The sequence below is a fragment of the Moschus berezovskii genome, chromosome 16 (genome assembly GCF_049115385.1).
Source record: "Moschus berezovskii isolate FMDL1 chromosome 16, NW_MosBer_1.0, whole genome shotgun sequence".
NCBI lineage: Eukaryota > Metazoa > Chordata > Mammalia > Artiodactyla > Moschidae > Moschus > Moschus berezovskii.
Genome location: NC_142475.1, coordinates 82,048,006 through 82,071,849, shown reverse-complemented (window position 1 = coordinate 82,071,849; position 23,844 = coordinate 82,048,006). Strand labels below are relative to the sequence as shown.

The 23,844-nt window shown below is 66.7% G+C and overlaps 1 protein-coding gene across 1 annotated transcript in view; it reads right to left on the bottom strand.

The window, feature by feature from the left end:
- ADGRB1 (adhesion G protein-coupled receptor B1) overlaps positions 1-23,844 on the bottom strand; it is a 63,583-nt gene continuing 39,739 nt past the window's right edge. The window contains 15 exon segments of the mRNA XM_088844484.1: positions 1-794; positions 1,390-1,494; positions 1,678-1,713; positions 2,658-3,361; positions 5,217-5,271; positions 6,823-6,918; positions 9,793-9,964; positions 12,769-12,839; positions 12,842-12,869; positions 14,435-14,520; positions 16,750-16,816; positions 18,402-18,471; positions 18,894-19,044; positions 19,598-19,700; positions 20,881-20,984. Coding sequence (XP_088700610.1) covers positions 594-794; positions 1,390-1,494; positions 1,678-1,713; positions 2,658-3,361; positions 5,217-5,271; positions 6,823-6,918; positions 9,793-9,964; positions 12,769-12,839; positions 12,842-12,869; positions 14,435-14,520; positions 16,750-16,816; positions 18,402-18,471; positions 18,894-19,044; positions 19,598-19,700; positions 20,881-20,984 — 2,049 coding nt within the window. The 3' untranslated portion in view covers positions 1-593.

Below are 23,844 nucleotides of genomic sequence, written 5' to 3'. Positions count from 1 at the left end.
TTGGGTTTTTAATTCTTTTTATTGAAGAAAAGAAAAGGAGAGAAAAAATAGATTCCCCACCCCTGTTTCTTCCCGGAGTGGGCTTCTGCTCCTGGCCCTGGGTGGCATAGGGGAGAGGGCTGTGCTCTCCGCCTGGGTCTGGGGAGGGGCACCCAGGCCCTGGAAGGGGTTCCGGGGGCTGGCTGCTTCCGAGGGGTGGGGGTGTCTAAAAAACGGTGCCAGGCCGGCCAGGCCAAGCAGGCTGGTCCTCTGCTGCAGCAGCTCAGGCGGGCATCCCTGGGGACACTGGCCACGCCCGGCCTGGCAGTTGTCCGCGGCTGTCTGCCCGCCCACGAGGGCTGGGCCTGAGGAGGGCAGAGTCTGAGGCACCTTTGGCCTCCGGAGCCCTGTGCCCATGGGGGCCGCTGTCTCCTGTCCCGTCTGGCTCTGGTCCCAGCACTGCGGGCCTCTGCCTGGCCGCCGTCCGAGCGCCCTGAGGCCGGGGCGCGGGCCTCGCCCGCCGCCCACGAGCGTGTCTGTGCCCGTCCTGCGGCAGGAGCGGGCAGAGCAGCGTCCCTCGTCCGTGGCCCGGTGCGTGGCCGCCGCCCACCCACTCAGACCTCGGTCTGGAGGTCGATGATGTCCTGGCCCACCAGCGGGATGGTGGCGCCCGACTTCTCCCACTCCACGCTCCGCAGCTCCATTGGGGACGGCGGGAGCGGCTCCAGTTCCTTCTTCACCCAGGCAGGCGGCCCGTGCGCTTTCCGGAGGCTCTCCCAGGGCCGCTTGTTGGGCGTCTGCTGCTTTTCTGGCTGCTGGCCGGGGGGCAGTGGACGGGTGGGGGCCCAGTCGGAAAGACGCAGAGCAGATGGGGAGTGGAGAAAAGGAAGCAGGCCGTGAGGAAGGGGCCGGGCAGGAAGGTGCGGGAGGCAGGGAGACCCAAGCACAGAGTGGGGAGCCCGTGAGCAGAGCCTTTCCCAGACGGCACAAGGGCGGGGACCCCCACCACTGAGTAAAGGGCGTGGGAGTGGTTTGCTGGGAAGGACAGCCTGAGGCCCCTGCCCGCTCAGCACCCCTGGCTTGGCTGCTGCCTGGCACTGGGGGGCAGCCTTGCTAAGGCTCGCCCAGGACGGTCAGCCCGGCGTGCTGTCTACCCTTCCAGCCGGCCCCGGAACAGACCCGTCCACCCGCCCTGTCCCTCCAGGGTCTAGCACGCGCTGGGCCACGCCAATCCTGGGGAAAGGTTGAATGAATGAAGTAGGACCAGAGGAAGGAGATAAGGGCTTATACATACCTAAGGGCTCATAGCCCCGTCCACGCCCGGCCCACGGCCCCGCCCCCACCCACTCAGCTCCGCCCCCAAGGCCCCGCCCCACTCTCGGCTCCGCCCCGAGGCCCCGCCCTCCAGACCTTGCTGTCTGCGCCCAGCACATCCTTGTCCTTCTCCGCGTGCTGTAACTTCCGGTTCAGGTCCTGGAACATGTCCTGGTGCCGCTTCCGTGTGTGCATGATTTTCTGCAGGGGGAGGGGAGGCAGGGAGCCCTGAGCCAGGAAAGGGGCTGCCCTGGCCCCGCCTGGGCAGGCTCCTGGGGACTGGGTTCCCGATGCGGGGGTGGGGGGCGGTCCTTCTTCCCAGCCCCTCCCCGTCTGCTGTAAGGCCTGGGCCGGGTGATTGGGACAGGGTACACCAGGACCCACCTCAAAGTCCAGTTCCGCATACCGCGATTTCCGCCGCTGTGGGGAGAAGGGGTTGGTGTACACTGGCAAGCATACCCTCAGATCCCCTAGACACGAGCTCCTGCCAGAGGCTGAGGGAGGCCAGGGACACCCTGCCCCGGACCACCCTCGTTCCCAGCTGAGCCCCGGCGGATACACCTCCGGCTGTACTGAAGCTATCAGTATCCCAGGCCCTTAAAGGCTACTCTGCTTGGCGACACCTGGCGACCAGGGCTGGTCAAGGGTGTCCAGTTCAGGCAGCCCAGGACACGCTCCCAGGGACAAGGAGACTGCGACACAGGGTCGGAGCACTTCTGGTCGGCCACACAACTGGAACCCCAGGGCTGAATTACCCAAGGTAGACCAGACTGCAGAGGGTGGGGCTCCCCGAGGGTGCTGGGCCTGGCTGGCTGCACCCACCAACCCTGAGCCCTTGTCCCACAGGCTGAGCAGGGCTTGGGGGTCAACTCCAGATTTCAGGCTGGCCTAAGGGGGGACGTGCTGCTCAGCCACGGAAGGAGCTGGACTCAGTGTCCAGGCTGAGGGCTCCTGAGCCCTAGGTGATCAGCGAGACCGCCATCGAGGATGACTTTACCTGACTAGTCGTGTCTTTGGCACAGACAGGACTGTGTGGGCCCGGCAGGTCCCGGGAGCAGGGCTGGAGGGAGGCAGATGCTGCCCCCCCGCAGGCGGGGCCCTGACACATGCCAGGCGGGCAAGGGGGAGGCAAGCTCGCCCCAGCCCAGGCCTCGGGTTCCCATCCTGCCAATGGGGCTCATTCCCACACAGGAGACGTTGGCCTCCCTGCTTTCCAGGCCTGAGCTCCCTGAGGCTGGCTGCCACCTGACCTGGACACCCCACACCCCCAGATGAGCTGTTGCCTAAACCCGCAGTGCCGACACGCCTGTGCCTTGCCCTCTAGGTTCCCCTTGTCCTGGGAGCAGCTCTCTGGCCCCCCTTACCTCCAGGGAGCTCACCGACAGTGTGGAGACATTCTCTGTCTTCGTCCCAGGCCCTGTGCTGGGCCCCTGGTGGGCAGCGGGCTCCCCAGGCTCCCCCAGGCTGGGGGGTGCTGGCTCCAGGGGGGGTGGTGGGGGCAGGGGCTGCTGGGGCGGCGGGGGAGGCGGGGGTGGGGGCGGCGGGGGCTGGGTGGGGGGCGGCTCGGGGGGCCCACCACCAGCGGGCTGGCGGGAGGGTGGGCTTCGGGCCGGGAGCCCGGTGTCGGGCGCCATGCTGAGGTGAATGAGGCGGGTCTGGGGCATCTGGTCGATGTGGATGCTGTACTTGGGCTCCTCTGGGGGCTTGGGCCGCAGCGTGGCTGTAGCCGTAGGCAGGATCACGTAGCTCGTGTCCAGGGCCTTCTCCTGGGCCCGGCTCAGCTCCGAGTCCAGCTTCTTGAAGATGTCCCCGTCGCCGACGAACGACGACTTGGGCGCCCTGTCCTTCTTGAGGGTCAGCGAGTGGTTGGGGAAGTCGGGCAGGGGCCCGCCGGGGCAGCGGGGTGAGCCGTGCAAGTGCAGCTTGGACACATTGGCCGGCAGGCTGTTGAAGTTGGAGGGCGCTTTGGCATGGGCCAGCTTCAGCTTCTCCTCCTCCGGCAGCGCCGGCCGTTTGAGCGTGCCCGTGATGGTGGCCGTGCGGCAGGCTGCGATGTCCTTGTTCAGCACTGTGGGGACAGATGAGGGGGTCAGGGCGGCCGAGGCGGGTGGCGCCGGGCCCCCTGGGTCTCAGCTGCTGACTGATCTGGGCACCCGCTGGCCTTGTGTTTGGTGCTGCGGCAGCTGGTGCTCCCATGTCCCTTTGGTGGAGGCTGGCACGCAGGGGCGCCTCCCCGCAGAGCATGGACGACCGCCACCCACGCGTGGGGGCAGCCCGTGCTGCCTGGTGGCATGGCACACAAACCCCCTGTAACCCCAGCCTCTCTGCTGGGCAGCTGCAGGACCAGGCTGCCTTGACCTCCACCCGATCTGGGCCGTGGCATCCCCACTGCCTGCCTTGTCCCGGCCAGTCAGCCTGGCCTCCACCAGCTCATGGAAAACGCAAAGCGACAAGCAACGCTGCCCACAGCCCACTGAGGCCCAGTCCTCAGGAAACCTGCTCTGGAGGTAGTGCCCCACCCCCACCCCGATGCCAGCACTGGCGGTGGACAGGCGCCCACGTCACACCCTGGCTCGTCAGCTGCTTCCTGCTTCCTCCTCCTGAGTCATCCGAACCAGTGGGCACTGGCCCAACCTGATCCTCCTCCTCGTCCTCCCCAACAGCCAGGGGTCTCAGGCCCCTTCTCTTCTCCATCCCCCGAGCGCCAACACCAACACCCAGTCTGCAGTCCTGCTCTGCCCCTGGTCCTCGCGGCCCAACCAACCTACCAACTTCCCTGCCAAACCTGCTCCCTGCCACTTGTCTCAGGTTCATAGTCGGGAAAGGCCCCCTCGCCGCCTCTCCCGTGTGTGTCCCTACCCTCCGGCTGTCTACCTGGAGCCTGGGTCTAGCCCCATAGGCCTCCCCTGTGCAGATTCCCTGCAGGCCTCCTGGGCACTCGTTGGGGCCCCCATCTGCCCTGTGCTGGCCTGGGCGGGCCCCTGTGCCCTGGCCACTGGCTCCTCTTGAGACAGGCCAGGCTGGGCCAGGTTACTAATGACAAACAAACTGGATGCTCACAGAGACCAGCTCCACACAGGACCGGGCCCAAGACCCCAGATGCTCCCAACTCTTGGGGTCACCTCTCAGGGAGGTTGGCACTTGAGACAAAAATGGAGCAGGAACCAAGCCAGAGGTCACCTCCCCCAGGAAGTCTTCCTGGTGTCCTTCTGGCAGCACCTGACTCTGCCCACCCAGGGCTGGTCCCGCCCCTCCCCACGGCCATCTCTAGAAAAGATGCTCCCAGACGTCTGATGGATCAGAGAGGACAGAACCAGCTGGTCCTGCGTGGCCCTGACACCTGGCTTGCAATATGACAACACCTGGACAGCTTCCTTCCACTGGGCAAGTGATTCTGTTTTTGCACTTGCTTCCTGGAAGCTCATCACCTGCCTAAGGCTCACTGCTCCCAGTGACGTCCCCCCAACCTGGAAGCTCAACCAGCCCCGCCTCCATGATGGACTAACAGTGAAGGAATGAAGGCAACACAGAAGGCAGGCCTGCGAGGGGGCAGGGGTGGGCCACTCTGGGCCTCACAGCGGGCTCAGCCACACTGCCCCACAGGAGGGACAGAGGGCTGAAGATGGGGCACGCTGAGGGCAGAGAGTGGGTCAGGCTGGGGACGGGGGAGCCCCAGAAGGTGCTCTCCGGTGCTGAGGGCTCCCCGAGCATGGATGCCCCTCCCCTGCTGGGCCTGAGCCTCAGGACGGGTCTCTGAGCCCGCCGCTTCTGCCCCGGGGACCCTGTGGGCAGCCTCAGGGGAGTGGCAGGGGGACGGGGGCCTGGAGGTGGTTGGAGGGTGTGAGATGAGGACAGACAGTGGACAGACACACGGAGAAAAGGAAAAACTGTGGGCCCAGGCCAGGGCCACCTGTCGCTCTCACCTGTCAGGCGCTCACCTGATCTACAGGCCAGATCCACGTCCTTCTCGAAGTCGGTCTACAAGACAGAGATGGGCAGAGTGAGGGCCTGAGGGTGGGCAGGGCTGGGCTGGACCGCGGCCCCGGCACCACGCTGCCTGCAGGCTGAGAAGGAGGGCCGCCCCGGAGCTGCAGCCACACCTCAGAGTGGCGCGTGTAATGCTGTGCGTGTGCACGTGTGTGAAAGCTCTAGAGGGCCAAGCGTGTCCACAGGCCCCAGGGTGCCTGTGGGCTGATGCGCTGACACAGAGTGAGCCTGTGCGCCCCTGTGGGCCCACACGTGTGCAGCCGTGTGCCCGTGCGTGTGCACGCATCTGCACACATGAGCATTCTCCCTTCCTGGGCATCTGTGATTAGGAACGGCTCACTCACGCCCTTGGCCTCCGGTCTGTCCTGAGGGACGGGACACACGGAGGGTCCCATACTGGAACCCCTGCTGCCCACCCCCTCATGTGTCAGGAAGGGGTCTGCCCTCCATCACCCCTATGGCCCCCACCACAGCCCTCAGGATGAGGAAGTGGAGGCCAGCCGGCCCGGGACAGGCACGGTGGGGTCAGGATGCAGGCATTCATGCCAGGGTGGGACTTGCTGCCCCTGCAGCAGCACTCATCCCACACACCGCCGCCCCCAACCGAGGCTAGGAGGTGAGAGAGGCGGAGGTGGGTGGTCCCCACCCCGCCCCCAGGGAACCCCTGGTTGGGGAACCCGGCTCGGCCCACCCAGGCAGGGCAGTGGCCTCCTCCCAGGCCTTGGGGCCCCAGGGGATGGCAGGGCCCTTAGTTAAGACTGGAAGTTCCTTCCTGGCAAATGTGGAGGCCAGGTTGTCAGAAAGTTCATAGGGTCTTTGCCCAGAGGTCAGAGGCCGAGAGAAGTGTCAGGGACCTGGCTTCTGCCCACCCTGGGCCCCTGCCTCACCCTTGCAAACGCCTCCCTGAGCCCGGCCATGAGCTTCTGCCAAGGCCCTGCCTGTGAGGTGGCCAGCACCCCGAAGACTGAGCAAGCACTTCCCACCGGCTGGGGGCACCCAGCGGGCAGCAGGCATCAAACGGCGGCATGGAGAATTCACCCAGGATGTTACCAGGGTCTGAACAGGCGGCTTGGTGGGGCTCAGGGAAGGCTCCCTGGAAGAGGCGACACCTGCAAAGTGGGCAGCAGGAGTAGACAGGGGTGTGTGGTGCCTGAGACTGGACAGTGTGTGTGACACGAGGACCAAGGAGTCAGGCCCTTAGGGGATGTGATGGAGCACAAGCTCATGGCGGCGCGGGGCAACGGGAGGCATGGAAGGCGTGCAGACGGCTGCAGCAGTCCAGCGGACGGCTGGACGTCCAGAGGGTGGTGTGCGGACAAAGGGCACGGCTGGTGCCAGAGGATGAGCCCGGGGTGGACACCAGCCCCGCCCAGCTCCCTCATCCCTTGACCCTGTCCATGCCCCCGGACTGGGGGTTTCACCTCGGCAAGACCCCAGCCTCAAACTGGGCTCAGAGGTCCTCCTAATGGGCTGCTGGGGCCTAGCGCAGGCACCGGTGGGGGGCTGAGCAGGGGCTGCCTATGTCCTGGCCCCGAGCCCTACCATGAGCTGGGCGTGGCCATTCTGGAAGGAGCCCCCCGAGTCCCCGTTGCCCTCCTCCTGGCGATCCACCACACGGCACTTCACAGCGTCCTGGACCTGCGGATGGAGAGCAGAGGCAGTCAATGGCCAGTTACGCCCTCAACGCCGGGAAGGTGAGTTCGAGTCCAGCAGGCAGGATCTCAGTGAGGGGCGGGCCTATTGCGGGCGACACAGGCCCACATGCCATGGCGGGGGTGGGTGGGTGGGGCGCTCCCAGGGGCACCTGCTCGTCTGTGGGCTAGAGGCGGGCACGGTGTGCGGGGCAGCTTCAACAGCAGTCGGCCAGGGCCTGGCCTCTGCTCTGACCTCTGAGATCTCCTCTATGCCTGTCTTGGGGCGAAAACTCAAAAAACACGGAGCTCTGGGCCCCTGAGAACATGCCGCCAAGTGCTCCTGGCCGGAATCTGTGGGTAAGAGCCCACCACCACCAGCCTGAGTCGACTGGCGTCCAGATGTGTCCTGAGTCACTGTGGCCGGCACGTCCCTGAATGTCTGTGGCCAGCTAGGGTCAGGCCCTCGCTCCCTCATCACCAAAGAATAGCGCCCTCCGTGGAAGGGGTGAGCCATCACGGCCTCGGGCTCTTCAGAGGGGAGAGAGAGGGTGGCTGCGAGTGAGGGGCCGGGGAGCAGGTGCCAGGGAGCCGGGGAGCAGGAAGCAGTCGGAGGAGGAGGAGGAGACACAGTTAGCCACGGGCGCTGCTGGTCTGTGCGAGTGGGAGCCACGGCCGCCACCTCCACCTGCTGCAGACGGCACCAGGCGTGGGGACAGCAGTGAGCAGAGCGCCGTCCTCAGTGCACTGACACTTCAGAGGCCACAAGGTGGGGGTGCAGGGAACAAATGAAGGTGCAGGAAGCTGAAGCACGGAGAGTGGGGTGGGCTATGTACGGAAGGCTGCCTGGAGGAGGTGTCCTGAGTTACGGTGGGGAGAGCTTGGAGGAGGGCTTCCAGACACCGACCCAGCATACACCCAAGAACCTGTCCCCAGTGACCCTGGCCAGTGAGTCTGTGCTACTGTGCGGCCTGGGCGAGCCCAACGCACATGGCCACCCAGCCGGTCAGACTCTTGCTGGCCTCAGGGCCGCAGACACTCGGAGAACACTCCCAGTCTCATGCTCGCCGACCGGCCAGCAAACACCTGCTCAGCCCTGCTGCATGCCCAGCGGGGCAGGCCTGGCCCAGGAAACAGAGGACATGCTGTCCCTTGGCATGGGCGGCCACAGGCTCCCCATGTCTCACGTCCTCACGCCGCGACCGACTCCACAGGCGCCGGGGAGGACCCTGCTTGTGCCCCTGTCGGGACGTCCTGTGCCCACGGGGCCGGCATCCGAGTGCCCCTCCCGGCCTGTCCTCCCCAGCACGGCTGAGCAGGCTCAGGCGGCCTGGCCCCTCCCACGGGACCCTGGAGCTCACCGAGGGTGGGGGAGGCCAGCCCATGGGTCCTCCGGCCCAGCCCTGCAGGCACGCGTGGGGGCTTCGGAGCCCACCGTCTAGTGTCCAAGGGGAGGCCTGGAGCTCCAGACAGCAGAGTCCGTGCCAGCCCCCGTGAGCCCGCCCTCGGCGTGGCCTGCCCGCCACGGGACGCCGTCACCTGAATCCACCTCTGACTTCCACCCCACCCCCTCGGGGACACAGCCTCTGCCCCTCCATCTTCCAAGTGCTTCCGTCTCTACTCAACATCTCTGACCCCCACAGGCTCTCCTCCCGACTCAGGACAACACTCTGTTGTTGCTGCCTGGCTTGTTTCACAGACGGCGAGGCGGCTGAGGGCCACGAGCCTGGGCCACCGCAGCCTCAGTCTGTCCAAGGTGAGTGGGCATGAGCTACGCTGGGGGCTGTCCTGGGGATCCTTAATGCACGTGTGGAGGGGCCAGGCCCAAGTGGGTGCCGGGCTGGGGGATCGAGGTTCTCTCTGTAGGGCGTCAACGGGGGTCCGTAAGGTCACCTCCACCTGGGCGGTCTCTGGCTCCAGCGCGAGCGGGCCCCTCCTGTTCTGGGGGAGGCTCTCCCTGGGGCCTCAGGACTACAGAGCAGACACGCGGGACGACTGGACGTCTGCAGGTGGTGGGGGCACCACTCCCTCAGCAGAAACGTCGGGGCCTCACCCTGCTGTCTTTTCTGTCCCCGTCTCCCCCAGGTGTGAGCAGGGCTGGGGGTGGGCTTGACTGTCCCCATCAGGGCGGCCCCATCTTCAGCTGTGCAGGGCCCCAGGCCAGGGCCCTGGCGTCCACACCCAGACGAGAAGTTCTAGGCAGGGAAGCCAGGTGGGCCACGCTGGCTCAGCAGACAGAAGACGGATCGCCCCTCAGGGTCTCAAGATGTTCCAGCACCAAGGGACGCTCTAGCCTGGCCTCCTGGGCTGCCCAGCATGCTCACTGCCCTCCGCGGGACCCTGGGGTGGGCTCTAGTCCAGCGATGTCCGATGCTGGTGTGTCACACTCCCACCCCCTTGGGATAGGAGCACGTCCTCTCCGTCGTTGCTACCAGCCAGGAGACAGTCAGGCCAGAGTTCAGTAAAAACCTTCTTCTATACCTTCCGGAGAAGCCCAGAAAATGCCAGAACGGGAGTCCCAGCTGCCCCGGGAGCCACTCCTGCCTCTGAGCCCCCACCAGCCAGAGTACGAGCCCCACCTCAGCCGGAGCCAGCACAGGGCGCCAGAGCACCTTCCATGAGAAGCTATTGTATGGACTGAGCCCCGGCTGCATGCTGGACCCAAATCCAGCCTCTCGGAAGAGTCAGGGCCCAGGAAGCTGCCCCTCCCCGCTTCCCGCCTCCTTCCAGAACCTTCTGGCCATGGTGAGGCGGTTTCCCAGTGCCTGGGGCAGGCTGACCGCTCATCCCCAGCCCAGAGGTTAGTGCAGGCCCCTGACCCCGCTGCGAGGCCCGGGGAGGGTGGGCGCCCCCCTGCCCGCCCGCCCGCTGGCCGGCCCACCTCTCTCCGCAGAATGCAGTGCACCATCACAATGACGAAGCCCTCCAGCGAGTCGAAGACAGCGAAGAGGATCTGGAAGAGGGCGGACCTGCGGTCGGTGACGGCGAGCACGGCGGACATCCAGGTCAGCGCCAGCAGCGGCAGCACCACGCAGGAGCTCCACAGCGAGGCCCTGCAGATGCGGCGGGTGTCAGGGCTGCCCTGGAGCCTGTAGCCCGCCGTGCCTGGCCGGGGGCAGGCCGGGCCACCTCCCTTCCCAGGCTCAGGCCCACCTCCCTTCCTGGGCCGGCCCCCGCTGTGCCCTCTCCCCACACCGGAGAAACCCGCCCCCACCCAGCCCGGCTGCCTCCTCTCCTGGGGAGCAGACTTTGCCAGCAACACCCCCAGCTGGGGGCTCGCGGGGCAGCTGGGGATTCGGAACAGGGGTCCCAAGCGGCTGGGCAGCAGTGAGGGCTGGGGGGACGGGTCTCTGGAAGACGCAGGTGCCTGACAGTCCCGGAGGCCCCAGGAGGAAGACACACATGCTGCAGGGAGGGGAGAGCTGGGGGAGGAGGGGTCTCCTCCCAGGGCCCCTAGCCCCAGCCAGAGGCCCAGGGCCAGGACTGCAGGATGGCCACAGGGGAGGGCATCTGGCCAGGCCTCTGAGCACTGAACAGAGAGACAGGGTTGGGGTCAGCAGGGTGGGGGGGCACCAGAGGACTCCTCAGGGAGAAGGAGAGAAGACAGATGGCAGACAGACAGGGCCGGGTGAGGGACAGGATGGACAAACAGTAACAGAAACGACAAGCGCATCCCCCTCTGGCGGACCCTGCTCTGCCCTCCCCAGGGGAGCAGCTGCCCTGCTCCGAAGCCTTCGCCCCCTCCTCCAGGAAGTCCTCCAGGAGCACCTCGGGGCAGGCATCACCCAATGCATCACAATGGGCATCATGGGAGGTCGCTCTGGGCTGTCTCCTTGTCCCCACAGTGGGGACACGTGAGTCAACAGGCTGTGTGGGGACAGAAAGCGCGCCAGCAGGATCCTGGGGGGCAGTGTTAGGAAACCTGCCTGACGCCCTGTCCTCGCCACTGTTACCACTCCCAGGGCCGCTCTGCCCCTGGGCCGGTGACTGCCCGCAGGGGCTCTGGCAGGACTCTCTCGCCAGGGGTCGGGGCGGCAGGGCCTTTTCCCTCCTCCCTCATGGGGCTCCTGGTCAGAAGGGGAGGCAGGAGCAGGTGGGGCCGGACCTCGGGGCGGCCACTGGGGGGAGCTGGTGGGAGAAAGCCTGGGGTCCGCATAGGTCCCTGAGCCTCAAGCCAGCGGGGCCTCCAGACAGCACGGTGAGATCACACCTGCAACGGACCACCCGTGAGGGGCCCAGCCCCACAGGACAACTGCACTCACCGACCCGGACAGGGTACGGGGGCCACACCTGTCTCTCCGGCCTCCACATCCTCCCCCTGCCCTGCCCGGCCATCTCCAGGGCCCGGGTCCCCACCCCAGGGCCAGCCCCACGTCTCCTCCCAGGGGAGCCCCTAAGGCCGCCCCAGGGATGGCCCCCCACCCTGGGGCACATTCCCTGGGCACAGTGGGCCTCCAGAGATAGACCCTGGCCTCTCTCAGCGCCTCACACCCCCCCAGACCTCTGGCGCTGAGAACAAGGGGGCCAGGCTGAAGCCCCCAGGCTGGGGACCTGCACTGCAGGCTGTGTACCCTCCACGCCTGCCTGCCGTGCCCACACCTGGCCTGGCACCTCAAAGCCCACGACGGGTGCCCTGTCCCGGCCTGGGCCTGTCTCCTCCCCGGGGGGGGCAGGGCCCCACGGTCTGCCTCCTCTCTTCCACAGCAGACCCTCTCGAGCTGGACCCCGGGCCCAGCCACCCCCTCATGTTCTGAGCAAGAGGGGCCGGGCCTCCCCCACCTAAACGCCTCATCCTGCTGTGAGTCATCGTCTCCTGGGCTCGAGGCCTGGCTCTGACAGTCAGGTGCTGCAGCCGGCTGGCAGATGGCTGGGGCCTGGGGACCCGTAAATTACTCAGATGCCTGCAGCCCATCCTCTGCAGCTTTTGAAGTGTTTCTGCCTCGCAGCGAGGTGGGGGCAGAGGGGTGTGCAGGTCCAGGCATGACCGCTGGGCATGGGGAGGGGCAGGTACACAGCCGCCCCCATGGGAAAGTCAGATGCCCCTGGGGGAGGGATCTGGGCGTGAACAGGGCTGGGCAGGCCCACTGCCGCTGACCTCCGGTGCGACCTGCCCAGTCTGTCCCCCAGGGGTCCGGGGACAGCCTCTCAGCACAAATTGAGTCACAGCTGAGGCTGTTCTCCACCCCACGGGCCTGCCTGCCTGCCTGCGGAACAACGGAGGGGCCCAGCTGAGCCCCGGGTGTCTGGGCTGTGGACCCCAGCATGGAGAAGCAGCCCGTCCCCCTCCAGAGGATGCTGTGTCTCCACCCCGAGTGTCCTGAGGCCAGGCGGGCTCTCCCCCAGGAGAGTCCCGGGGACCTCTGTCTCTGGGGACCAGACGACCAGACGCTCCTGGGTCATCTGAGCCCTCAGGCTGCACTGCCCCTGCCCTGCTTGCGGCCCCTGGAGGCGGCTGGGGTCAGCGAACAGGCCAGCTGCCCTAACACACCCAGTCTCCACAGGTGCAGCCTCTCACACTTACACTGTGACTCCCGGCCGACACACGACTTCTCCCACACTCCGCCACACACACACGCGGAGCACAGTGACCCCGGCACGACCACACCCTGACGATGGCCGCCAGCGGACTGCGTTCTCGCAGCCAGTGGCCCAGCCAGGCGCCCTGCCCTCGGGCCCGGCTGGTTCCCTGAGGCCCTGGAGGGACGGCGGGACCGCAGCATGAGGAGACCGGGTGTGGGGGGGCTGCCGAGGCCCAGAGGGGACGGCAGAGACGATACGAAGGGCAGAGACAGCGTGCCGCGAGCGAGATGTGGCCGCGGGGCGCGGAGCCCACAGGTGGGCACAGGGCAGCACTAACATGGCGTGACTGGCAGCTCCGGAGGTGGTGTCGGCCTCAGAGAGGGCTGCACACTTGGCATGTTTTGGGGGGGGCGCCTGAGGGGGGCCCGGGGCAGCTGACTGCAAATGAAATTAACAGACTGAAATGAGAACAAAACTGTTCTCGCGGAAACAGGCAGGGGGAGTGGGAGGGGTGTAGCCCCAAAACTAACCAGAGGGCGTCCAGCCCGAGCCTCCCCAGGCCGGGGCACGGGGTCCGGGGGGCGAGGCTCCAGGGCAGTGGGGAGGACAGGGGGCCAGGGCTCCCCGGATCTCTTTCCACCCGGGGCCCTGTACCGCTACCTGTACCGCTAGGCGGCGGGAAGAGCCGAGGGCGGGCTCTGAGGCTTGGTGCGGCTGACCGCAGGGCAAGTCCGGCCCGGGCCTGTGTGCACCCACGTTCAGCACAGCGTGACGCGAGCCGCCCACATTCACACCAAGAAGCGGGACACCTGGACGAGGCCACGGTCCCCGCTCTCGGGTCCCCCACAACCGGCAGGACCAGGCGCTGCCCCAGCCAGAGAGGGAGGGATTTGCCCAATGGTCCCGGGGGACACTTTGTCCCCCGGCCAGCACTGAGTGTGCAGGGTGCTGGGGTCAGGCCCACAGGCGAGTCCAGCTGGGCTTTCAAGCCCTGGCACCTGCTGCACCCGGGGAAGGCCCAACGGGGCAGGTGGCCTGACCTGACTCCAGCCCTGCTCCACCCGCCCCCTGCTCCCACCCCACAACCTCAGCCTCAGTCTGGGCTGCTGTGAGATGGGAGCAGGACTGCAGACCCTGCCTCACGAGTCACTGCAGGACACAAACAAGACAGCGCCATGGAGCGGACGGGCCCAGTCTCGCTGCCACCCCGACCCCGTGCACGCCCCGGGTAGCGTGACCGCTGTTCCCGGAGCCTGTGTGGCTGACGCTGTGCTCTGGGACAAGCCTGCCAGCCCCCGCTTCGCAGACTCAGAGCAGAGGCCCAGGCAGTGCAGGGCCCAGGCCCACAGCCAGGCCGGCCGGCTCCCAGCCCCCGCGGGCCCTCCAGAGTCACACGCCTCCCCCAGAGCAGGTTTCTAACCAGGATAGAGCCCACCAGGGGCCTACGGGGAAGGACTCCTGAAGCTCTGTTCCCGGGGGAGCGCGAGAGCAGGACGAGGAGAGGGAGCGAGACAGAGACGGAGGCCAGGCAGGGCTGGCACAGAGGGGTGGGGAGGGCTGCGGGCCCGCGCAGACGCCAGCCAGGGCAGAGGTGAGGGGAGGTGGGCTCGGCGCTGGGGCGGGACAGGCCCCGACCGCGACCCCAGGGGGCTCCCGGCCCCCACAGCACCTCTGCAGGCGCTACCCTCTCAGCTGGCTCCCCAGGCGGGAGGCGCACCCCACCTGGCCCCACACCCTCCCTGTGCTGAAGGCACCGCACGTATGCAGCCACGCCAGCTCGGGGCCAGCCGACCATGGAGGGGCGGGGAGGGGCGGGGTGTGCCGCCCTCCACCCAGTGGGCCTGAGGTCTCGGGAAGCAGCCGGTTCACGGCCTCTGAGAACTTGTGAAGCCCCTGCTCTGCTCGGGGCTCCGTGCCTCCATCTCCCAGACCTGCTTGGTGGGGGCGGGGGCTCTGGGTCGTCCCAACTCAGGAGGGGGCGCGGTGTGGCTGCCCGATCCTACCCTGCCCGCTCTTTCAGCTTCTTGTCTGTGATGCCGTCTTTGGACACGAGCTTGTTGAACACCAGGATCCCAATGACCATATTCACCTGCAGGGCAGGGGGGAAGCAGGTGTGAGGGGTGCCCACAGGGGCACTGGGGCTGGCCCCCTAGCCCCGGGGCAGCGCGGGGCTTCACACGGCCTCCCGCAGGTGAGAGGACCTCCAGGGAGGATGCAAAGCCCCCCACTGCCAACTCCACCCAAACTCTGGTGCCTTTGCCTTGTCATCCCCTCCTGGAGCCTCAGTCCCTAGCGGGGGTTCTCTATACCACATGGTCCCGCCAGACCCCCGAACATCCCATGTGACGGGTCCCCAGGCCCACTGCCACCCCTCCTGGGATGAACAGCAGTTTGTGAAGCCAGACTTCCATCTGGGATGGAGTCCAGAGGTCAGGCGGGGATTGGAGTGAATCGGCCCCTGCCCGGAGCGGTCAAGCATGCGAACAGGTTGGCCGTAAGACCCCACAGGGCACCTGCCGTGCGCAGACCGCAGAAGGGCCCGCGGGTGACGACCAGTCCAGCTGCTGCCACGCCTAGGTTCACCCTGCGCCAGAGCGTCCCGGCAACTCACGTGCATCCCACGAACAAGCTCACCCAGCTTGAGCCCGACCTGATGCCGTCTCGGGACACCCCATCCTGGCTCTGCCTGGGGCCACACTGCTCTCCACACCAGACAGTCCTTCAGAGACCTTAACTCAGGACTGCCGCCCCACAGGTCTTCCCTGAACCCGCTACCACTGGGCACCTGCCGCCCGTGACAGAGACAGGCTGTCCCCAGCGTCCCCACCGGCCACCAGGCCCTGGTCTCCCCTCTCCCCGGAATGCCCTCCCCGCAGGCTTCCACTCTGCAGAGGCTGCTTGACCCCTAGCTAGGTTCCTGTGTGACGCGTGACCCTAAGCCCAGAGGTCTGGGAAGGCCGACTCCCTGGGGCCCCCTCAGCTCCAAGCGCTCATGGCCGCACACACAGCAGCAGGCCTGTCCCCGCCTCCCGTCCTCTGGGTGAGAGCGGCTTTCCCAGTGACCTCATTTTCTACCACGGCTGGGGCAGGGGAGGGCAGGACACCAGTGGCCGCCACCCTGCCTGCAGCTGGCTCTGCATCCTCCATTACCCGCGGGTGCCCGCGTCACATGTGGAAAAGACCCTCAGGCCGGGAAAGACTGAAGGCAGGAGGAAAAGGGGACGACCAAGGATGAAACGGTTGGGTGGCATCACCGATCAATGGACGTGAGTTTGAGCACACTCCAGGAGAAGGTGAAGGACAGGGAAGCCTGGTGTGCTGCAGTCCATGGGGTCGCAAAGAGTCGGACATGAACAACCAGCCCGTATCACAGGAGGGGCCCCGGGCAGCAGTGCACAGGGGGTCAGGACCAGGACCACGCCTGCCCTCCTTGTGCTGTGGGAAGGGACACGGGGGACTCCTGCCTCTGACATCCCCCCTCCCCGGGCCCTTAGGAGGCCCAGCCCGCTGACTAGTGGCATTGAAATGCAGAGCACGCGGCCTCCCTCCCTGCCAGTCTTGCAGACTAAGGGAGCAGGCTGGCTGGGGCCGGCGGCAGGGGCCTGGGTGCCGCCCATGGACCCTGCCTACTAACTCAGCCTGCCCGCTGGCTCCCCCATCTCCCGTCCCTTGCAGGCTCAGCCTCCCCTGGGTGCCCTGGGCCTCTCTTTCCTCTGCCACGTCCAGTCTGCGCCCCCAGCCTGGCTCAGGTCTGACAACGAGGCAGTGAGGCTCAGCCCGGCGAGCAGGACCCTGAAGAGCGATGCCCTTTCCTGGGGTCAGGCGGGAGAGGAGGGCGAGACGGGCTCAGATCTCCAGCCTCCCTGCTCACCGGTGACCCAGGGACGGTAACCCTGTGTGCCTGGGGCACTGCCATCCTCACCAAATGCGAGGGGAACCGCAGAAAGGAAGTGCCAGGGGGCGTTGGGGAAGGGAAGGGGCTTCCTTCCTCCAGTGAATGAGCAGTCGAGAAAAAAAACCCTGGTGTGGTCGCATCTCTGCTGGCCTGGCCATCCGTCTGTCCACCGTCCCCTCTTGGTCACTCACTCAAACCCGCACAGGCCTCCCAACAGGTACACGGCTGCTGCACAGCCACCAGGCAAGCTGCACCCAGAGACACAGGAGGCCGCTAGCCCAGCCTCTGCACCCCGGCTGCTCTGTGGGCCCCACCGGCCCCTGGTGACTGCGGCGACCCTGATGGGGAAGCAGACGCAACTGGAGGCCTGGCCGGGGCGGAGGTGAAGGGCTCAGCCTGGGCCAGAGGGGTGGGGGTCCGTACCAGCACGACGGCTGCGGCCGGTCCCACGAAGGCGTAGAGCAGTCCCCCCTCCAGAGAAAGCCAGCAGCTGGGGAGGGAGGCAGGCTGGTTAGTGGCCAGACATGACCCCACCCAGGCACAGGCTGGGCACCACCAGCTTCCAGGCAGGCAGGTGCAAAGCCCAGAAGAGGCAGGAGGAAGCAAGGACACTGCGCATGGTTAATTCTTTGGCTTCGCAACTCGAGGGAGCCCCCAGGCGGCTGACAGGTGAAGTTCACGGGTGGAATCGGTTCAGAGCAGGGGTGCCGGGAGCCCTGACGGTCCCCCTCCCCCGACTCTCCCCCAGGCCTGGGCTCCCCACCTCGCCCCGCAGACCCTCCCCAACCTCACGTGCCGACCCTTGCTCTTGGCATCATGCTAAAATGTTGGGCTGGGTCGCTGGCCTGGAGTTCCTCCTGCCCACTCACCCCAGGCAGGCCCCGAGGCCTCAGCATCGAGCCTCCTGCTCATGGGAGGACCTGGGCCCTCCTCGCCACCACATTCATGTCCCCAAGTCTCCTGGACACCAGCCAGGGGCCCCCAGGAGCCCTGAGCCCGGGGAGGGCGGCTCTTCTCCCCCCGTGCTCTGTTTCATCTGCCCTGAGCTACCACGTTATCTGCCAAACACATTCCTCTTCACCCTTCAGAACCCCACTGCAACATCCCACCTCCGTCTGACCTGTCCCCAAGCCGGGTAGACTCGTGTTCCTTCCTCTCAGCTGTGGGGTCAGCGTCCATGCGTCCTTCCCGGTTCTCACAGCCCCCACCCCCACCAGGGTCCTTAGTCAAGTGTGGGGGATGCCTGCCCCAGGGCCCGGTCATGTCCCGGCCCCCTGGGCTCCCCAGAGAGCCGGGCCTGTGCAGGCCCTCCTCCTGCCTGTCGCTGTCTTCTTCCCCCCCACATCCACAGCCACAGCCTCCCAGGCCTCAGTTCTTCACCCCACACCCTGGGAAGCCACATGGCATCCTGGTTTGGCATTCAAGGCCCCTGGACCTAGGCCGGCTGAGCCTTCAAGGCCTCAGTGACTTCATCCGTGAGACAGCCCCACCACGTTCCCCCCTGCCCCCCCGCCCCCAGGGGCCATGTGCTGCGCTGAGTTGCTCAGTCGTGTCCGACTCATTGTGAACCTTGGACTGCAGCCCGCCAGGCTCCCCTGTCCATGGGATTCTCCAAGAACCCTGGAGTGGGTTGCCATGCCCTTCTCCAGGGGATCTTCCCAACCCAGGGATCGAACCCAGGTCTACTGCATCGCAGGCAGATTCTTTATCATCTGAGCCACCAGGGAAGCCGCAGGGGTCATACAGGCTCCTGAAGACCTGGAGCCTTTGTCATGCAGATGGGGAACGGAAGCTCTGAGGGGCTGAGCAGCTGAGGACGTGGGGGCTCCTACCACCCGGGGTGTATTTCTCCTGAGCCTGCTGCCCACTGCCAGGAGGAGCCGGTGGGCAGGGGCCAGGGGGCGACCCCCGGGCCTGGCCTCCAGCTCCCAGGGCCCCCCCCCCCCCCGCTCTCGCCAGGCCTCGGTGTTCTCAGCTCTGAGATGGGTGCCCAGCCAGCCCTCACCTTCCAGGGTGGTGGGAGGGTCTGGGGGAGCCGTGCGGCCTCCACCACGTCCCACCCCGCCCCAACTCACTAGTTCATGGTGCTGTACCCTCTGGCCTTGGTAAATCCCACGGAAATAGCCACGACCAGCGCGGGGAGCCCTAGGGGAGGAGCAGAAAGAAAAGGTGTAGGGCGGACCCCCACCGTCTAAGACCCAGCGCTGCAGGTGGGGGAGGGGACAAGCGCCTGTGAATTCCTGAACAGAGGGTGACACCGAGCACGTGAAGGGGGTCACGAGGTGGACAAGGAGGAGAACCCACAGAAACGGGCGAGGGCTGCCAGGTCAGCAAGCAAAACAGGATGCCCAGCCACCCCTGGACTTCAGATACGGAAGGAAACACTTCCCATTTAAGTTTACCCTGGACGTCGGCTGGAACACGCTCATACCACCAGGCTACTCCTCACCTGGCGCTCAGACAGAGCCAGGTGACCCCCTGGAGGGGCCACTGAGGGAGGAGGGTGAGGGTGCGGAGAGGGGGACTGGGGGCCGGGTGGGGGCACCCCGCCGCCCTGCAGCGCTCACCCCAGCCCAGGCACAGGAAGCGCTTGCGGACGAGGCGGTTCCGCAGGCGGCCCGTCACGGCCATGTAGGACTGCCAGGCCTCGGTCAGCACCCAGCAGAAGGAGGACAGGAAGAAGAAGTGCAGGAAGGCGGCCACCAGCGTGCACACTGCCTGCGGGGGCGGGCGGGTGGGGAGGCGCTGGCTCACCGGCCCCGGGCCCACACCACAACCTGGTCGAGTCCTCAAGCAGGGTCCACCCGCCCCACCACCCAGAGACGGGCTGTGCACACTGAGGCCCTTGGGCGTGCTTGCCCGACCCGACCACCAAGCTGCCATGGACAGACACCCCTCTCCCCGGCTTCCCCACCCACTCGCAGACACCTCAGAGGCCGCGGGAGCCCACCCAAGAGCCCCAGCCCGAGCCCACCCGCTCATCAGCTGGCAACTCTGAGACCTCTCCACAAGGCACAGACAGGCTTGGGGGGCCTGGGACTGACGCTGGGCCAGCGAGCTGGAGCTTGAGCTGGTCATTTCAGAGCACCAGTCCCACTGGAGACCCCAGACACCCAGTCCCCATACCTGACCAGGTGACAGCCACTCCAGGCAGAGCCGCGGGGCTGCCGCAGCCAGAACAGTAAGGGGTCTGCAGGGCCCGGGCCCTGCTGCGGAGCCTCCCCATCACCGCTGACAGCCACCCCCCAGGGGCGCAGAGGAGGCCACTCACCTTGTTGCGGGTCTGGGTCTGCCCGATGAGGATGAGCGCGTTGGAGGAGATAATGGACAGGCAGAAGTTGATGAGGATGACGGAGCGCTCCGAGCGGATGTACCTGTGGGCGAGGGCGGGTGGCATGCTCAGTGCCCAGCAGGGTCTCAGCTCCTCAGGAGCCGGGTGGCGTGGCCACAAAGGCTGGGCCGCCTCCTCCCTGCAGGGCCCCGGCCTCCACCGCACCCGCACTGCTCCTCACACTGCCGACTCAGCAGGGGCCACGGGGTCCTGACCACCCCGCACGCGGAAGGGGCTGCTTTGCAAACCACAGCGGCGGCAGAGGAGGGTCTGGGCTGGGGGAGCAAAGCAGGCCCATGGGGGGTCAGGGCAGATGTCCGAGGAGGGGCTGCTGGAAGGGGCGTCGGGTATTTCAGGATCACTGGTGCCTCCGCGCTTGGGCAGGACAGGGCGGGGGTGGGGAAGAAGGCACGCTCCCCGCCTCCACCCCGTGGCTGCTTTGACCCCTCCTCACGGGCCTCGGCTGTGGTCACTCTGCCCTTGGAGCCGACACACGGGGGATCGGGCTGGACCCAGCAGGGGGGGCAACCTTGGCTTGACCTTCGGTGATCCACAGTCCCAACCCCTGCCCCTCGGGGCCCACTGGGAAGGGAGTCTGCACACACACGCCCCCACCCCAGGGCTGCTGATGGCTGGACGGGGTCGCCCTCAAACTGCCCCACCCCCCGGGGACCAAGGGACCAACACCAGTCAGGCAGCACCCGGGCATGGGGGTCCGTGGTGGAAAGGGCTTGTGGCCTGGGGCAGGGGGACAGCAGAGGCTCCCACCGGACACATGTGCCCAGGCTCAGGGAGTGGCCTGGCACATCCAGGTGACGACAGACCACAGACAAGGAAGTCCGGGTCTCGGGGCCCAGCAGTCATGGGACAGGGTGCTCAGCCGGGCGGGTCCCACTCAGAGGGTGGGAGGGAGCAGGGAGCCTTCTGTGAGAGGCCTGTGGGCACTGGGCTGGGCAGGAGCAGGAAGGCCCGGCCCCCTGGGCTGCCCCTGAGCGCCCCGCTGCCCACCAGCATCCAGGGGACTGCAGTCGGGAGGGCTGGGGGGTGACGATAGAGGTGATGGATGGTCCCAACTGGGAAGGTGAGAGAGAAGGACGGCTCTGGGCTCCCAGCCCACGGCCGCCCTGATTGGAGAAGGAGCAAGGTGGCCCCAGTCACCCCCTCCTGGGGACCGCCCCCACACGGGGGCATAGTCACCCTTCCTGGGGACCCCCCGCGGTCACCTCCACACGGAGACATAGATGATGATCAGCATGAGCAGGGTCAGGGATGACACGCCACAGCCCACGATGAGCGTCACTGACGGCACTGCCACCTTGTCCATGTTCTGTGGGTCCGGGGGAGACAGAGAGCAGAGTGAGGGGTGGGCAGACCTGCGGGGGACGCCGGGGGAGCCTGCCCCTGCACTCCCGGGAGCCTCTGTGTCCAGCAGCCCTTGGCTGCCCTCCCGCAGTGCCCCGGGTGGACCCAGGGAGGGGTCTCATCTCCTGCCAAGGACCGGGGCTCTGTGCCCCCCGCTGGTAGAATCGTGTGGCAAGCCTGGCCACAGCGCCCGCCCCATTTCAGGGAAGGGCCCTCCTGCATCACAGGCGCGCTCACCCAGACAGCAGGCCCCGCACCCACCACGGGCAGCTGTCCCTGACCCTGTGGCTCTGCAGCGAAAGCCGAGGGCAGGGACCCGGCTCTGGAGACGGGGGTCTGTGGCCCCTCAACACCTGCCACAGATCCTGGCCCTCCACCCTGGCCCACCCTGGGGCTCTGCAAACAGCAGCTGCCCCCAGAGGCCCCCGTCACCTCCATGTGAGACCGCCCCCAGACTCCAAGCCTGGCCCCGCCGCTCCGACCGCCCAGACAAGCCTCAGGCCCCTCTGGTCTCGGCTCATCCCCTCCTAGGGGGCCTGGGGCAGCCCTGAGCTCCAGCCAGGCCCTTCCCATGCCTCTGTGTGCAGCCCGTGTGAGCATGATCCCCAGGCAGGTGGCCCGCGGGTGCTTGCTGAGGAAAGATCTCGGTCCCTCTACGTCCAGAACCCAGAGACAAACCGGGGCCCTGCAGCCCCTCCCACCTGCCCCCCAACCGGAAGAAGGAGGGGGTAAGTCCTGGAGCTGGGGGGAGGGGCCAGGGGACAAGGGGTGTCTGGTGGCTCCCCCGGCAGAGTTGACCCCCTCCATGCCCCGGCCCAAGTCTAACCTGGCTGGCACGCTGCTGACCCTGCACGTGCAGAGCGAGCCTCCCACTCGCCTCCTGAAGCCACAGCAGCCCTTCCTGCCCCCAGATGGGACCTTTCACCCTCCTCGGGAACCCGTGGTCTGGGGGCTGCTGCACAGGCACCCCAGGGCCCACCCACTGGGCGCAGCTACTCCTGCCTACTCCACGGCCCTTCCCCACCCCAGGGCTGCTGTCCCCGCCCCGAGCCACTGCTGGGGGTGACTGTCCCCCGAGCCTGCTGTCCTCACATCCGGGAGCCCCCCTCCGTCAGGCCCAGCATGGACAGGCGGTCAATGTGACTGGCTGGACGAATGGAGCCCGGGGAGGCAGGCTCCTGGAAAATTGAGAAAGTCGTTCAAGGTCAGCCAGGCCATTTGCCGTCCCCGGGGGCTGGCCCGGGTGAGGCTCTGGAACCAGCTCCTGCATTTCCACACAGGGAGCTGGAGGGCCCTGGGGAAGGGGGACTCTGGGCTCCAGCCAGTGCCCCTGAACTCGCTGGGCAACCTTGGGGCCCCAGTCAGCCACACAAGTCACGGGTGGCTGAGCAAGAGGCTCAGGTCCGCTCCTAGGCCCCTCCAGCCCCATCTCTGTTGCCATCTGCCTCCATCTGCCCCCGTCAGGCCTGGCAGACATATGCCCGCTGGCTGCCCACCTGCCCACCCATGCCCTCCTTCTCTCCGCTTGGCTCGCCCGTCGCTTCTGACAGCCCTAATCCTGCAGGTTATCAACAGTGTGGGGAAGGGACAGGTGACAGAGTGGTGGGTAGGGGTGTCAGAGACCTCAAGGTCTTGCTGGGAGGGCTGGACAGGAGACCTTAAACGTGAGAGACGGGCCCCAGTCCACACGGAGAGCAGGCAGAAGAAGGCCAGCTTCCTGCCGGAGACGGGCTCCCTAGCAAAGCTCCGTGCCGCCCCAGGGCCTTTGCACGCGTGGGTCCTTCCCCTAGTGCTCCTTCCCTGCCCTCTCTCAGCTTAGCTGTCATCTCCCAAGTGGCTCAGCTGGTAAAGAATCTGCCTGCAGTGTAGGAGACCTCGGTTTGATCGTTGGATCGGGAAGATCCCCTGGAGAAGGGAATGGCAACCCACTCCAGCAATCTTGTCTGGAGAATCCCATGGACAGAGGAGCATGGCAGGCTGCAGTCCATGGGGTCGCAAAGAGTAGAACATAACTGAGCGACTAACACTTTTCGCGTTCCTCACAGTGAGGACTAGACGATCACTCTGAACGGGCCCCTTATCTGTCTGTCCATCTTCTTGCCTTGGGTCTCTGCAGGCTGCCGGCCCCTCCCACCCCTCCCACCCCACCGGGCCAGGCCTTCGTGCCTTTGCGGTTCACATGGTTCCTGTCAGTTTCTACCACGTGAACTCCCGACTTACAGCCTTCTCCCAAACCATCACACGCCTTATGCGCTCTGAACTCCTTTCCTCAGGCACTGTGCTTACCGCAGCTCTGCTCCAGCACCACACATGGCTCACAGCCACCCTCACGGACGAGCGCTGACTCCAACACTCACTGATTCCTGGTCCTGGTCACACACTGAGCCGTGACCCTGGTCAGGCTGGCCGCACAGTTCTGGGCACATCCCAGAAGCGATGCCACCAGCCACTGTGCCCTGCAGACCGTTTAGCACACGCCAGGCCGTGTGGACGCCGCCAGTACCTCGCCAGGTTCGGTCCCCACCCAGTCTTGCCCCCTCAGATGTGACTCAGAGCAGTTACTCAACCTGCCCGTGGTCACAGCCTGGCACAGGCCACGGAGCCGGGACCTGACACTCCGGCTGCAGGCAGGGCTGGGGGTGAGGGGACGCCAAGGTCTCGTCTCCCTTCGCTTCCTTCCCCCCAAGATCTAAGCCCTCCCTGACTCCTGGCGTGTGACCACAGCACCCCTTCTCTTCCGTCCTCTCTGGGGCCCTTGCTCTGGACTCCAGCCCCAAGACTGCTCTGCACCCCAGGAGCGCAGCCTCCGCCAGCTCAGACAGAAC